We start from the raw sequence: 12,639 nt of genomic DNA on the forward strand, positions 1-12,639 counted from the left end.
CAAAATTAACTGTCCAATTAATCGCCTTAATGAGTGAGTAAAAAAATCAGACAGACAGACAGACAGACAGTGGGTCATTCAGATAGACAGGGTCATAGAGACAGACAGATAAGACCCTGAGTGTCAGACAGTCAGTGAGTCAGTCAGACAGACAAAAAGACAGACAGATCCAGTCTGACAGAAAAATAGACGGTTAGTGAGTCAGACAGTCGGACAGACATACAGTATATCCATGTAGAACATTTTCTTCCGTCATTTCCGAGGTGTCCGTGAACGCAGCATGTGTCTCGTGCTGCTCAGGGCTCTCTCCTCTCATCCTTTTGTTTCGGCTGTCCAATCAGTGGTCAAATGCGCGTTTGCTGGATGCTCTTTGGTCGGGAAAGAGGAAGATGAGACGGCCATGATAATAGATTGGAACCTTTGAAACGTTCATTTTTTTGATCCGTGTGTTTGATAGTCTTTCATTTCCTCCGAACGTTGAAACGTTAACGGTGTGTAGTGTCAGATATTATCGCTGTGAACGCTGTCGGGTTCGGGGGTCTTTGTTTTGGTTCGGGTGCCTTGTGTCGGGCTGGAGTCCCTGCGTGGAAATGTAGCTTCAGGTTACAACATCAAAGAAGCCGCAACCGAAGGTAAAACAGATCCTGAAACCGACTTTGAATGCTAAGATGAACACAGCAACGTATGAATGCACACACAAGCTGCGCTGCAAAAAGCCTGTAGTCGACTGGATATCCAATTCGACTATGGAATTCTTTATTTTTCCAAGAAATTAGCGATATTGTAGAAAAATCGTTACATTTCTGCAAATCTGCATGAAGAATATCGAAATGAATGCAAGAAAATCTCTAAAATAAATTGGGGGGAAATCATCCAGTCTGCAAGCAAAGCAATTGTGTAAATATTAAAATTGTATTTTAATGTATTATTATTTTATTTATTTATTTATTTATTTTACTCATTAGCAACCTGGGCTGGACTAACTAGCAAACCAGTGTTATCTTTGGTTATTTGTAAAGGATAAGAAAGAAAGAAATCCACCAGAAAGGAGAACATGGTCGTTTGGTGTTAAGTATGAAGGACCAAAGCCTGGACTGCATAACATTTCCACAAATATGCATTATTCAACTTCCTATTTCATGTTGTTGAAAAAGTATGCTGTTTGGTGCGCCTGGTAGTTTCATTAAATGCCTCAATCTATGTAGTGGCACATTGTTGTTTGTTGGGTCCACGGGGTGGGAAGCTGGCAGAAAGTACAATCTTGTTCTTGTCCTTGTTGTTGTGGCGTCTATAAGACTAGTAAGAAATAAATCAGGTAACCACAGTCACAACCTTTTAATGGTGGAAAACCTCAACTTTCAGCAGTAAAAACTGTCCGATGGAATCTTCCAATCCAATTCAAATCAATCAAGATGAACATTCTCTAAGCAGCTCCTCCTCTTTCCTCTTCTGGTAGGTGCTGTCGTATGAATGATGAATGAGCGATGTCTGATGTTGAGGCCACGTATGCAGATTTCATCGCCTCCGGCAGGACAGGACGAAGGAACGCCCTGCATGACATCCTGCAGAGTCCCACTGACCCTGAGGGACGAGAACTTCCCCTCAGCCTGTCTCTGTCCCAGCTGCACATCAATGCTGGAGGAGGAGGTAAACGCCTGCATCTTGTTGTTTTACTATTGTTGAGAGAATAGTAGCATGGTAGATTTGTCAACCAGTAGAGATTTAGCTTCTACCTTTAATTTCAGTTCAATTGCTTGATGTAGGCTACAAAACACCGTCCAAGGAACTGGAACCAATTTTTGCACTCAGAATTCGGCTCGGCTTGGGCCTCGCGCAACTGAATTGATATTAGAGCTACAAGGAGTTCTTTCCCCTAGTTTCACCTCAGCCTGACCCATTACCTAACCCAAGCTCCCTTTTCCGTTGGCTTGGCCGCTGGGGAGGGAGTGGTGTGTTCCTGTTTAGGACTTCAGCCCTATCCAAACCTCACCACACTTGGTAGAGTTCACAATTTGTTTGATGCAGACGCCACACATTGACTGGTGGGAAGAGAGGGTTTCCACCACTTTCTCCATCGCTGACATAACACATTGGTCTACTCATTAATTCATTCATTCTCCATAGCCACTTCTCCTTTCAGGGTCACAGAGTGCTGGAGCCTATCCCATCAGTCATTGAGAGAGGGCGGGGGCACCCTGGATAGGTCATCAGTCTATCACAGGGCTGTACTTTATACTGCAGACTCTATTGACTCTATTGCCTGCTTATCCGGCGGTGATTATGGTTCTGAGGAGTGAACACTTTTTTTTGGCTGCTTCCCATATTTAACAGAGATCATGGGGCAGACCCAGAATATACTGGAAGGATTACATAACCCATATGGTCTGCAACAATTTGTCATTCCTCCAGGAGATAGATAGAGGATGTGCCTGGGAAGATTTCCAAAATAGTTTGCTTACGCTCATTTGACACTGTATGAGTATGAGGCAGGAAAGTGGCACTACTGCTGGAGCATGTTTGCCTTTCACATAAGCAGCATTGCTCCCTGCTACCAATGGAGTAGGAAGTGTGTTTGAAAGTCTCCTGCAGAATCCCATCTAATCAACAATCAATCTTCCCAATTGTCCAGAGTTTTACACCTCTGTCTCCTTGGAGATGTTTTGGTGTAGTGGTGGCTTGATGTATTTTATTTCATCACATATATTCTGCCAATTTGAATTACAGCATTGGTCTGTAGGAATCTAGGTCTGCTACTAAGAAAAACTTGTTTTTTGTTGATTTCTATCGCTCTGCAATGTTTACATGCGTATCTTCATCTCCTCTTGTCTGCAGATGGAGACGACGCTGAGGACGGCCATATGTCGTTGGCCGCTGCTCAGAGAGAGGCAGAGCAGAGGAACAGCTAACCTGTCAGACACTCCTGGCAGCAGACTGCTGGCGGTTACAGGGTCAAACCTCCCCACTGCAGTAGAGGCATTTCTCCAGTGTGAGCTGGTGAGCGAAGGTTAGCCGGTGATGTATCTGATCACCAACACCGCCACTACTGTGCCCTTTAGCAAGGCACTGAACCCTAACTCTGCCTCCCTGCAGCTCTCCTGTGCTTGAGACTATTGCAAGTAATTGTTGGTTTCCAAAAAGACATTTTTTTGTCGATGTGAAAATATAGTGACTAAGTCTTATTTGCTGGACGGTTTGGACAACAGACACAATGTGGAGAGATTCTGGTTGAGGTTTTCAGCTTTGCAATACTGATGTATGGGTGTAGCATGCTTGTATAGGTAGTGATGCTGATTATGTTGCCAGGTAATGGCGTGTGCTTCCTTTTAACCCTGTTAAATACTGTTCATATTCTATCCCTTCACAATATGGACTTTGAGGTCCTGGCAACCACCAACAATCAACCAGGGGCTACTTAGTCCTCACCACAGAGAGACAGGAGTGTGTTAAAAGTGTAGCTTGTAGCTTTGCATCAGTCTGATTTCCCCCCCACCAAAAAAAACCACATGTGTATGTGACGGCACTCGTAAGGATCGAAGAGCTTAGGTGTTGACTTTTACACAATTTTATTCAGATTAATGTGTCCTCCACATCAAACCACAGGCTGATGCTTTCCGGCTTTCATTTTGCTTTGTAGGGCAGTGATGAATTTCTGGGTGTGTCATATTACTATACACATTTTACTAATTGTGATTGCAAGTGTGGCAGTGTGGCACGGTGCCCCTGGAAGTCCACAGAAACTGTTTATATAACTGTATAAAACAACTTTGCCACACGGGGAAAGCATTTCATGGCGTTACACCTCGCACGTAAGTCGTTGAACGTGGTCAGAAGATGGGCCGACTGGTTTCAGAATGGCCAATCAGAGTGCTTGATCTCGAGTCTGAACAGCCAATCAAATCTACCATAGCATTGTGACCCTGTCATGCATCTGAAGGCGAAATTCGATTGGATTTGATGTCATGAAGGTCAGTATGAAGGTTTTTAAAAAAAAATGTGCAACTTGAAAACATTTTTGTCATCATTCTGAGAAAGCCTGTTGAGTAGGAGGTGGAGCAGAGTGATGACCACCTGAAGACCTTTATTCCTTCTCTACAAACTTCTCCTGTGTGCAGAATGTGCACCATGTAAGTTGTTTCTCATTCATTCATCCTTTAGGTGTTTGTGCTGATAGACTCTCTAAATTGTTTATAAGCTGGAAAATTCGATTGCGTTTCTTTGTTAGACCTTCATTTATTGTAATATAGTATATGCACCTGTGGCGCCGTGTGGCACACAGCACAACAAAGGCATTTTCCTTTAGTTAAAGGTTCATTTAATTTCCATATTCTGTGATCTCCTTTGAATTGTATCCATTCACTTGTATGTTAACAAGGTTTGTTATGCCTAAGATCCAAAGTTCTTAGTTTTAGTACTCGTCGTTGTGGAAATTAAACATTTCTGATGCATCAAATTGTTTCCTAAATAATCAGAATCGAAAAGGAATCACCTTGGGGCCAGATGTTTACACACACCGAGTAAATGTTGAAAGGAAGGTGGCTGTAGAAATGGAACCTTTAGTGTTAGAAACTCCCTGGTAGAGTCTGAACCCTACGGTACAAAAAGTAAAGATTTGTATGTTTTTGCAAGCTTGCTCACATAAAAGTTATTGCAGATTGTGAAATCAAATGCACTCGGTTTAACATCGAGGTTATCCTGGGGAAAAAAATACTATACTGGGTCCATCCCACTACCTAGTGAGCTACGTACATAGTCAGCTTCATGCAGTCTACTTAGACAGCCTATTGGGTATATGTAGGCAGCTCACTAGGCAATAGGACAGAACCCATTGTGTTTGATGCTGAGTCAGCAAATGAGCTCAGTATTCCAAGATTTATGCAGGATGAGTCCAAGCAATAGTGACAATGACCTGAAGTATGCTCTTATTCCTACCTTTCTAATGATGCCATTATAATCACAACATTTATGTCAAATTGCAATACTGAGTGGATTGAACAAGATGTCTTCCAACATGTAACTATACAGTCTATTTGTGTCTCTATCTATACAGTTTCCGTGTCCCTCATCCCCCACCACTCCCCATAACAAAATACACTTTTCGTCATTTATCTGCTCGACGTAACTAATATAGTCAGAATTGCTTCAACTTCTCCATTGTTTTCATTTTCCTCTACATGAGGTAAATCTTGTTCAGTCAGGTTTTCAAAATGTGAACTGCCATGTGACTTTACTTTCTTTTACCCAACTCAGCATGTAGAAAAGTGAAGGTGCATGATTCCTCTAAAAGTTAGAAGTTTTGTCTGAGTGTCTATAACATTTTTGCTATTCCCTGTACCCATTAATGTAAAATAAATCACTGATTACAGTCAACTTCAATGTGCCCTGTTTTCTTGTAGTTCAGCAACTCACCTACAGAGGACGCTGTGAGAGAAAGAGTCCAGAATAATTGATCCGATTCACTTGACAATCAAGTGTGAATGAATTTTCCAGCGAGAAAAGAAATTTCATAATCAAATCAATGTTTGCAACTAATCCTAAACTGTTTCCCCCTGATATTTGTTTTTTGTTGTTGTTTTGGGAGTGTCTTTAACCCACTTGCAAGATCTTTTTGGTAGAACTTGTCTGAAGAAACTATAGGACTTTTATATAATTTTGATGTTTCTATTTTTTTCCTTAATGAAATATTTTCAAGTGTCAAGGGTTAATTAATAATCATCTGAAGGAAAAAGAATAGAAATATGTATAAAACTGTTATTCCCCTGTATTACTGTGTGTGTGGTTGTGGTGTGTGTGTGCGTGTGTGTGTATGCAAATAATCATTGGACAATTGTACCAGGAAGTTTCAGTAACAACGAAAAACCCCCAACCAGGTTCTCCAAGTTCCTCATTCTGATGGTTGCATGAGTCAAACCATAGCCTCAGTCAGGCCGTTAGGAAACCTGAGGAGTACATATCAGCACAGTGTATCAGCTGCTCTCCAAACTGCAGATTTCAGAGGTAAGGACAAAGGCATCAGACACACACACACAAAGCTCATACACATAGTAATGCGGATAAAGTTTTGTTGATGGGAGAGAGAGAGAGAGAGAGAGAGAGGGGTAAAAGGGCCCCTCTCTGTTTCGGATCCCACCAAACATCGTGGTAAGACCCGCCCTTCAAGCGGTTTGATGGCCAGGCACCCATGCTTGCACTGGGCAACATTCTAATAACCTAAATCAAGCAGCTCTTTGTGCAGTGAAATCAAAGAAATGTAGATCTTGCGAGTACAATAATTTTAAGCCACTGTGTCAGAGATTAAGATTTTGTTTTCTCTGACTGTCTTGCTATTTCCAAACATAGTAATCTAAAGAAACACATTTAAAAACATGGAATAAAAAACACAGTGAGTAAGTCAAAAGAATGAGGAAGTGAAACTGAAGTCAAAATGCCTGCAAGCTGCTGACAGAAGAGTTAAATATTCTCTAAAAGGTCAAACCTTGGGGAAACTATATAAGTCCAATTTCCTCGTTGAAGTTAATCAGACTTCTGCTGAAGGAGATAAAAATCAGCTTTGACTTCTCTGTCATCTACAGTATCATCACATTTGCATCCTGTGATATTAAAGATCAGAAGTAAACATGAAGTGGGCTTTTCATGATGAAATAACTCAGGGAATAAGTAATTATTATATCCTCATTTATGTCTGTGTTTCTCATGAATGGTTTAGTTTAAGTAACTTCCAGTGGGATTATACAGAGGTACAAAAAAAGGCATGCAAGGCAGTACACACAAAAAGTCATGCATTAGGAAAAAGAGGCGAGACAGGCAGAGACAGAGGGAGAGAGAGAGGGATGACGAGAATGATATAGCACAGTACAGTGCAGTCCTGTTGTTGAGTGTCTTTCCTAGTGCCGCAGTTCATGCAAGTAGTTGGGTAGACTGACTAAAATGACTAAAATCATCATTCAATAAGATGATTCTGGCCATGTTCTTTCTAATCACAGTTAAGAGGAACTGCATTGATTTTCCACATTGCATTCAGCCTTTATAAGATTGACGTTGATGCTGGTGATCAGACGTAGCAGAGGTCAGGAGAAATATTATATGAAGGTTAAAATAATTCAAATGATCTACTGGTTTTACTGCACAAACAATGTTATTTTTGCAAATCATAAAACATCTGTTGGTAAATCAGAGAACCACTGCTTTAAGTTATATGTTATAAACAGTTACTGCCCCTCATATATATATCTGTTGTCACACAGGATGTGCTTTTGATGTGAGTTTGTGGCATTCGTATGTGTATTTGTTTGTGTGTATTCTTAAGCTTCCTGTCGTAGAGGGTTAGATGGCTGAAACTGAAACAACAATGACAAACTAAATGCAACTAACAGACAGGGTTTTTAAAATGTGTTTGTTTATTGATTAGTTCTATATCACTTTTTGCTTTTCTTTACACAGCCACACACAATATCATTAATACCATAGCCTTACTGTGACCTTGTTTAAAGCTCAGTGCACAAACATCACCTTGTGTGTAACCAGATCTTGCTGGTACCATTGCATGATAGCACTATTTACACTGCAAGGCACATAGACTTCATGCAGTGATTGGCTGGGTGTAGTGAGATTTTGATAATGTGAAACATGTTAAGAGATGTTGGAAACATGTTAAAAGTAGGGCTAAGTTTTGCTCTCAGGCTCACTTTTCTCTTCCCTTCACTCTGTCTGCCCTCTACAAAGAGTGTAACTGAACTGCAGGCACAATGGGCTGTCTGAAGTCCAAGCTGACCCAGGGTCTAAGTGGAGGTGGGGAGGGGAAGAACAACCAGCAGCCCGCACGTCTCGACCCAACGCACTACGTCAGAGACCCCACCTCCAAAACAAACACCATGGTAAGTAGTCGGACAGCCTGAACAAAAAAAAGATCCAAGATTCAAGTAACAAAGACTGTATAATGTCATATAATGTCATGTTTGCTGTTGATCTGTCTTTAGAATAACACCCTGCTGCCTGGTCAGGTGTTTCAAAATATAGAAGGTGAGAATTCTTTTTTTAGCTTCGTTTATCTTTCTTTTATCGTTTTGTTATTTTTAGTAAATTTTTCGTTCTATTGTGGTTGTTTTTCTTTCATTTTGTTTGTTTGTTTGCTTCATTCTTTCTTTCTCTCTTTCTTGTATTATTTATGGTTGTTCTTGTTTGGTGCTTGTTTATTTGTAAGTTTCTTCTCCAGCAGACTTATGCTGACTCTGTCTCTCTTATACTAACTCTCTCTACCGACTGTCTCCTAACTTTTCTCCTCACTGATTTGTTTCTCAGAGCAAAGGGACGCTGTCAAAATTGCGGTTGCCATCTTCCCCTATGAGGCTGTGCACCCTGAAGATTTAGGATTCATAAAGGGAGAAAAGATGATAATCTTAGAGGAGTGAGTGTTTGCTGAGCATCGATTCAACTTCATTCATCTGCATGCGGACACAAATAAGTTATTAATGGGGAAACATTCTCCAATTTAAATAATTCAAATCAAAAACAATGAACTGAGTTGATATATAATCCTGTTGTCATACAGACATGGTGAGTGGTGGAAGGCAAAGTCCATGACGAGCCGGAAGGAAGGATTCATCCCGTCCAATTATGTTGCCCAAGCTGACACCATGGAAACAGAAGAGTGAGTGACGGCATCTACTTTCAGCTTTAAATTTCAATATGATTTTGTTTCATCTGATTTGATAAATTGGTTTCTTGCTAGGATTTTCAGTTGAACTTAAAGTTTGTTAATATCTAACTGTAAATAATGGCATTGCATCCATCACAACGCCCCCCCACCCTGCCGATTCAGCACCATGGACAGGGCCAGCAGTCACTGAACAACTCTAGATTGTGTGTTTTCGGAGAAATGGGCCTTTTGGACGGTATAGTAGGCCGTCAGACAAATGGGCTTTTGTTCCAATTGGAAGATTTGGACGACTATTGGGGTTCCAGAATCATTTGCGTTTGGACCAATGGGCAGTCCCCCTAGCCACTCACGTGGTGGCAATTTGTGCGTGTGTGTTTCATGTACTTACATCTGGCTGTATTTCTTGTCTATGCTCCCTGCAGCTGGTATTTCAAGGACATCAGCAGAAAGGACTCAGAGAGGCAGCTACTAGCTCCAGCAAATAAACCAGGCTCTTATCTCATCAGGGAAAGTGAGACAACAAAAGGTACCGAGACAAACACAGTGATAATCATCACACCTGTGGAGACCCATCACCGATTTTTACATTGAGGCATGTTTACACAGAGTAACAGACTAGCTAGTCTGGCCTCAAGCGAGGTCACTCAAGCATGTAAGATGCTTGCCTTTCCTCATGCCGTATTTTGCTTTAATTGCAGTAGGCCTACAGTATTTAGTGTTTGTAAAGGTGATGGTATAAGTCATTTCATTTTTTCCTTCAGGAAGTTACTCCTTGTCCATCAGAGACAGGAATCCCCAGGGGATGGATTTAGTCAAACATTACAAGATCAGGAGCATGGATAATGGTGGCCACTACATCTCCCCTAAAATCTCTTTTCTGGACATCAGCAGTATGATCAAGTACTACCAGAGTGAGTTCAAAACTGGAATGGAATATGTTTTGGATTTTAAAATGACACGTTTCTCATGAATTCATGACCATGACCAAGCTTGTTTTTCCAGCTAAAGCTGATGGTCTGTGCCACAAACTGGAACGTCCATGTGTTAAACCCAAAGCTCAGAAGCCGTGGGATAAAGATGCCTGGGAGATTTCGAAAGAATCTATTGAGATGGTAAAGAAACTCGGAGCAGGACAGTTTGGAGAAGTCTGGATGGGTGAGTTTGAGAAGTGATTAGAAAGTAATTTAAACTACGATTTGATCATAGAAGTTATTTAAAATGGGTCTGACTCTGGCAATATTTTGGATATGGGAAAATGCAACCCTTGTAATTATGTGGCGGCTGACGGTCAGGTCCTTGTTTCCCTCTGAAAACATGCTGTCATGAGATGAAGTGTAACACACACTGTCATACAGTGTATTATCAGTGACACATCTATGGAGGAAATAATTGAGAGATTTGCATCAGAAGTGGGGGAGTGGTAGTGACACACACACACACATATAGAAGTGACAATAGAGAATGCTCCATTGTATTTGATTATGTGCAAATATCCTCTCCTCCTCTCCAGTTCTCATTGAATTTGCATTTAGTCACTTAGACAATCAGACAACGTTTAGATCTATTACTTTTTATTATATTTTTACCAAATGGCTACATAGCCATTGTTGCAATTGCTTGACTAACATGGTGTATGGTTTAGTCTTGAAACAGTGTTTTGAGGTTTCTATGTGTTGTTTGTATAACTATGGAGACTTAACTGTCCTTTTGAATCTACTTTATCTCTCTCTATCCTCCCCCTCTTTCTGGACCACCAGCCTACTACAACAACTCAACCAAAGTTGCGGTGAAGACACTGAAGGCTGGCACCATGTCGGTCGAAGCCTTCATGGAAGAAGCGAACGTAATGAAAACGTTACAGCATCACAGGCTGGTGCGACTTTATGCTGTTGTCACCAAGATAGAACCCATCTACATCATCACCGAATACATGGCAAACGGTGAATGAGGTTGAATTATTTTTAATTTGAACAATTTTCTCCATTGAGAGCAACACAGCACTGACATACTGCATATGTCAGCAGCTCAGTGTGTGTGTGTGACACATTCTTGTGACCACGCTTGTGCTATTGAGACACCCTGGATTTCACAAAGTGGGATTGGGAAATTAGCCCCAAACCTTTAATTTTGATATTATCTGAAATGGTTTTTGATCTTTCTGCTAAAAAAATCAAATAAGAGCAAACGATGATTGATACGCTACACAATAAACTCCACACACGTATGTTACTGGCAGATAAAGTTTTGACCAGTTTGTCTCTGTGTTTAGGGAGCTTACTGGACTTCTTAAAGAGTGATGACAGCTGCAAAGTTCAACTACCCCAGCTCATCGATTTCTCAGCACAGGTGATGGATGCGATGTTTGATCAAAAATGCCCCTCACCACACTTTTTGTTTTGCAGTTTGCTGTCCGTAAAGTTGTGAAACAGACACACAGTCAGATTTGAATCAAAAAATGGGGAACAGTAACCAAAAGCAAAAGCAGATACTTGCAAGTGTAATGCCTGTGGGAAATCCCAGGAGTTTGGGATTCTAGCAGTATTGACATGATTTGTCAAGAGACATGATTTGAACTGTTGCAGATTGCAGAAGGCATGGCCTACATAGAGAAGAAGAACTATATCCACCGAGACCTGAGAGCAGCAAATGTCCTGGTGTCAGAGAGTCTGCTGTGTAAAATCGCAGATTTTGGACTTGCAAGAGTCATAGAGGACGACGAATACAGCGCCAGAGAGGGTAAAGTGTGTGTGTCTGTGTGTGTCTGTGTGTGTATTTCTTTTTTTTTTGACTACATCCTCTCTCTTTGCATGATTGGATGCTGGTGAGAGTAAATAATAAAATAATAACAATAAAATAAAGCTTCTACAGGTTCTAATGTTTTTTCTTTCTAACCATTATTGTGTGTGTATGTGTGTGTGGGTGTGGGTGTGTGTGTGTGCACATGCATGTATGTGTTTCAGGAGCCAAATTCCCCATTAAGTGGACGGCGCCAGAGGCCATTAACTATGGCTCATTCACCATCAAATCAGACATGTGGTCCTTTGGAGTTCTGCTCTACGAGATTATCACCTTTGGGAAGATCCCTTACCCAGGTGAACATTAACTGCACATAGTCTTATTACTATGATTACTCACTTTATAAATGTGAAGAATTCCTCCCATCTGATCTTGAAGGCAATTAGTTTGTGCTTTAGTGCAATAAGAGTATTTTAACCATCTGGAGTGTGAAGAAATGTTTACTTTTCATTGAACTTGGCTTGTAGTTTCTACCAAAAAGGCTGAAAATGGATTCTTCTCTATATGTTTTGTCTCAGGCATGACTAAAGGGGAGGTCATGTCCTGTGTGCAGCGTGGCTACCGGATGCCACAGCCTGAGAACTGTCCAGCTGAGGTGTACAGTATCATGATGTCCTGCTGGAAGAACAAACCGGAAGACAGGCCCACCTTTGATTACATGCAAAGTGTCCTGGATGACTTCTACACGGCCACAGAGGGGCAGTACCAGCAACAACCTTAGACACAGAGAGACTTAGAGTTACTTCAAAATATACTTTTTTTCTGCAAATTCAGACTCTCCTGGAGATATTTATGTAAATGTATATATTTGTTCTGCCTGAGTTTTCTTCCCGTTTAAGGGGAGTTTTTCCTTGCTGCTGTTGTCAAGTGCTTGTTCATGGAGAAAAGTTAGGTCTCTTTGAATGTTCTATTTGTGAGAAGTGTCTTGGACTTGTTGTGATTAAAAGCCATATAAATAACATTGAATTATGTGCTCACGGGCTGGCATCCTACTAACCTGATCCACAAACCTTCACCTCTTGCTTAACAATTTGCTTTCCCCAGCTGCGGTAATGAGAAGCTTGGGGGTTAGAACATGTTGGGGTCACAGCAGCTCATTCTCTCCTTTTGTGACTATTCTTTTCTACGTTTCCTTTATATAAATATTGTGTGTGTTTTGTGTTATGCGAGCTACATGATGCTTCCATGAA

General features: G+C 41.1%; 2 protein-coding genes across 2 annotated transcripts; both read left to right on the forward strand.

The window, feature by feature from the left end:
- The first annotated feature begins 365 nt into the window (after positions 1-365).
- On the forward strand, positions 366-5,319 carry LOC143010153 (cAMP-dependent protein kinase inhibitor alpha-like). Its single transcript, XM_076162354.1, has 3 exons — positions 366-632; positions 1,457-1,647; positions 2,833-5,319. The coding sequence occupies exons 2-3, from the start codon at positions 1,485-1,487 to the stop codon at positions 2,904-2,906; spliced, it is 237 nt and encodes a 78-aa protein (XP_076018469.1). The 5' UTR covers positions 366-632; positions 1,457-1,484; the 3' UTR covers positions 2,907-5,319.
- A 538-nt stretch (positions 5,320-5,857) lies between these two features.
- On the forward strand, positions 5,858-12,321 carry lyn (LYN proto-oncogene, Src family tyrosine kinase). The gene is made up of 13 exons (XM_076162254.1): positions 5,858-5,994; positions 7,720-7,871; positions 7,974-8,016; positions 8,296-8,401; positions 8,546-8,644; positions 9,076-9,179; positions 9,415-9,564; positions 9,656-9,808; positions 10,411-10,593; positions 10,923-10,999; positions 11,236-11,389; positions 11,614-11,745; positions 11,968-12,321. The coding sequence occupies exons 2-13, from the start codon at positions 7,743-7,745 to the stop codon at positions 12,168-12,170; spliced, it is 1,533 nt and encodes a 510-aa protein (XP_076018369.1). The 5' UTR covers positions 5,858-5,994; positions 7,720-7,742; the 3' UTR covers positions 12,171-12,321.
- The last annotated feature ends 318 nt before the right edge of the window (positions 12,322-12,639 follow it).

The sequence above is a fragment of the Genypterus blacodes genome, unplaced genomic scaffold (genome assembly GCF_046128005.1).
Source record: "Genypterus blacodes isolate CSIRO-AG114 ecotype Tasmania unplaced genomic scaffold, CSIRO-AGI_Gbla_v1 ptg000120l_1, whole genome shotgun sequence".
Classification (NCBI taxonomy): domain Eukaryota; kingdom Metazoa; phylum Chordata; class Actinopteri; order Ophidiiformes; family Ophidiidae; genus Genypterus; species Genypterus blacodes.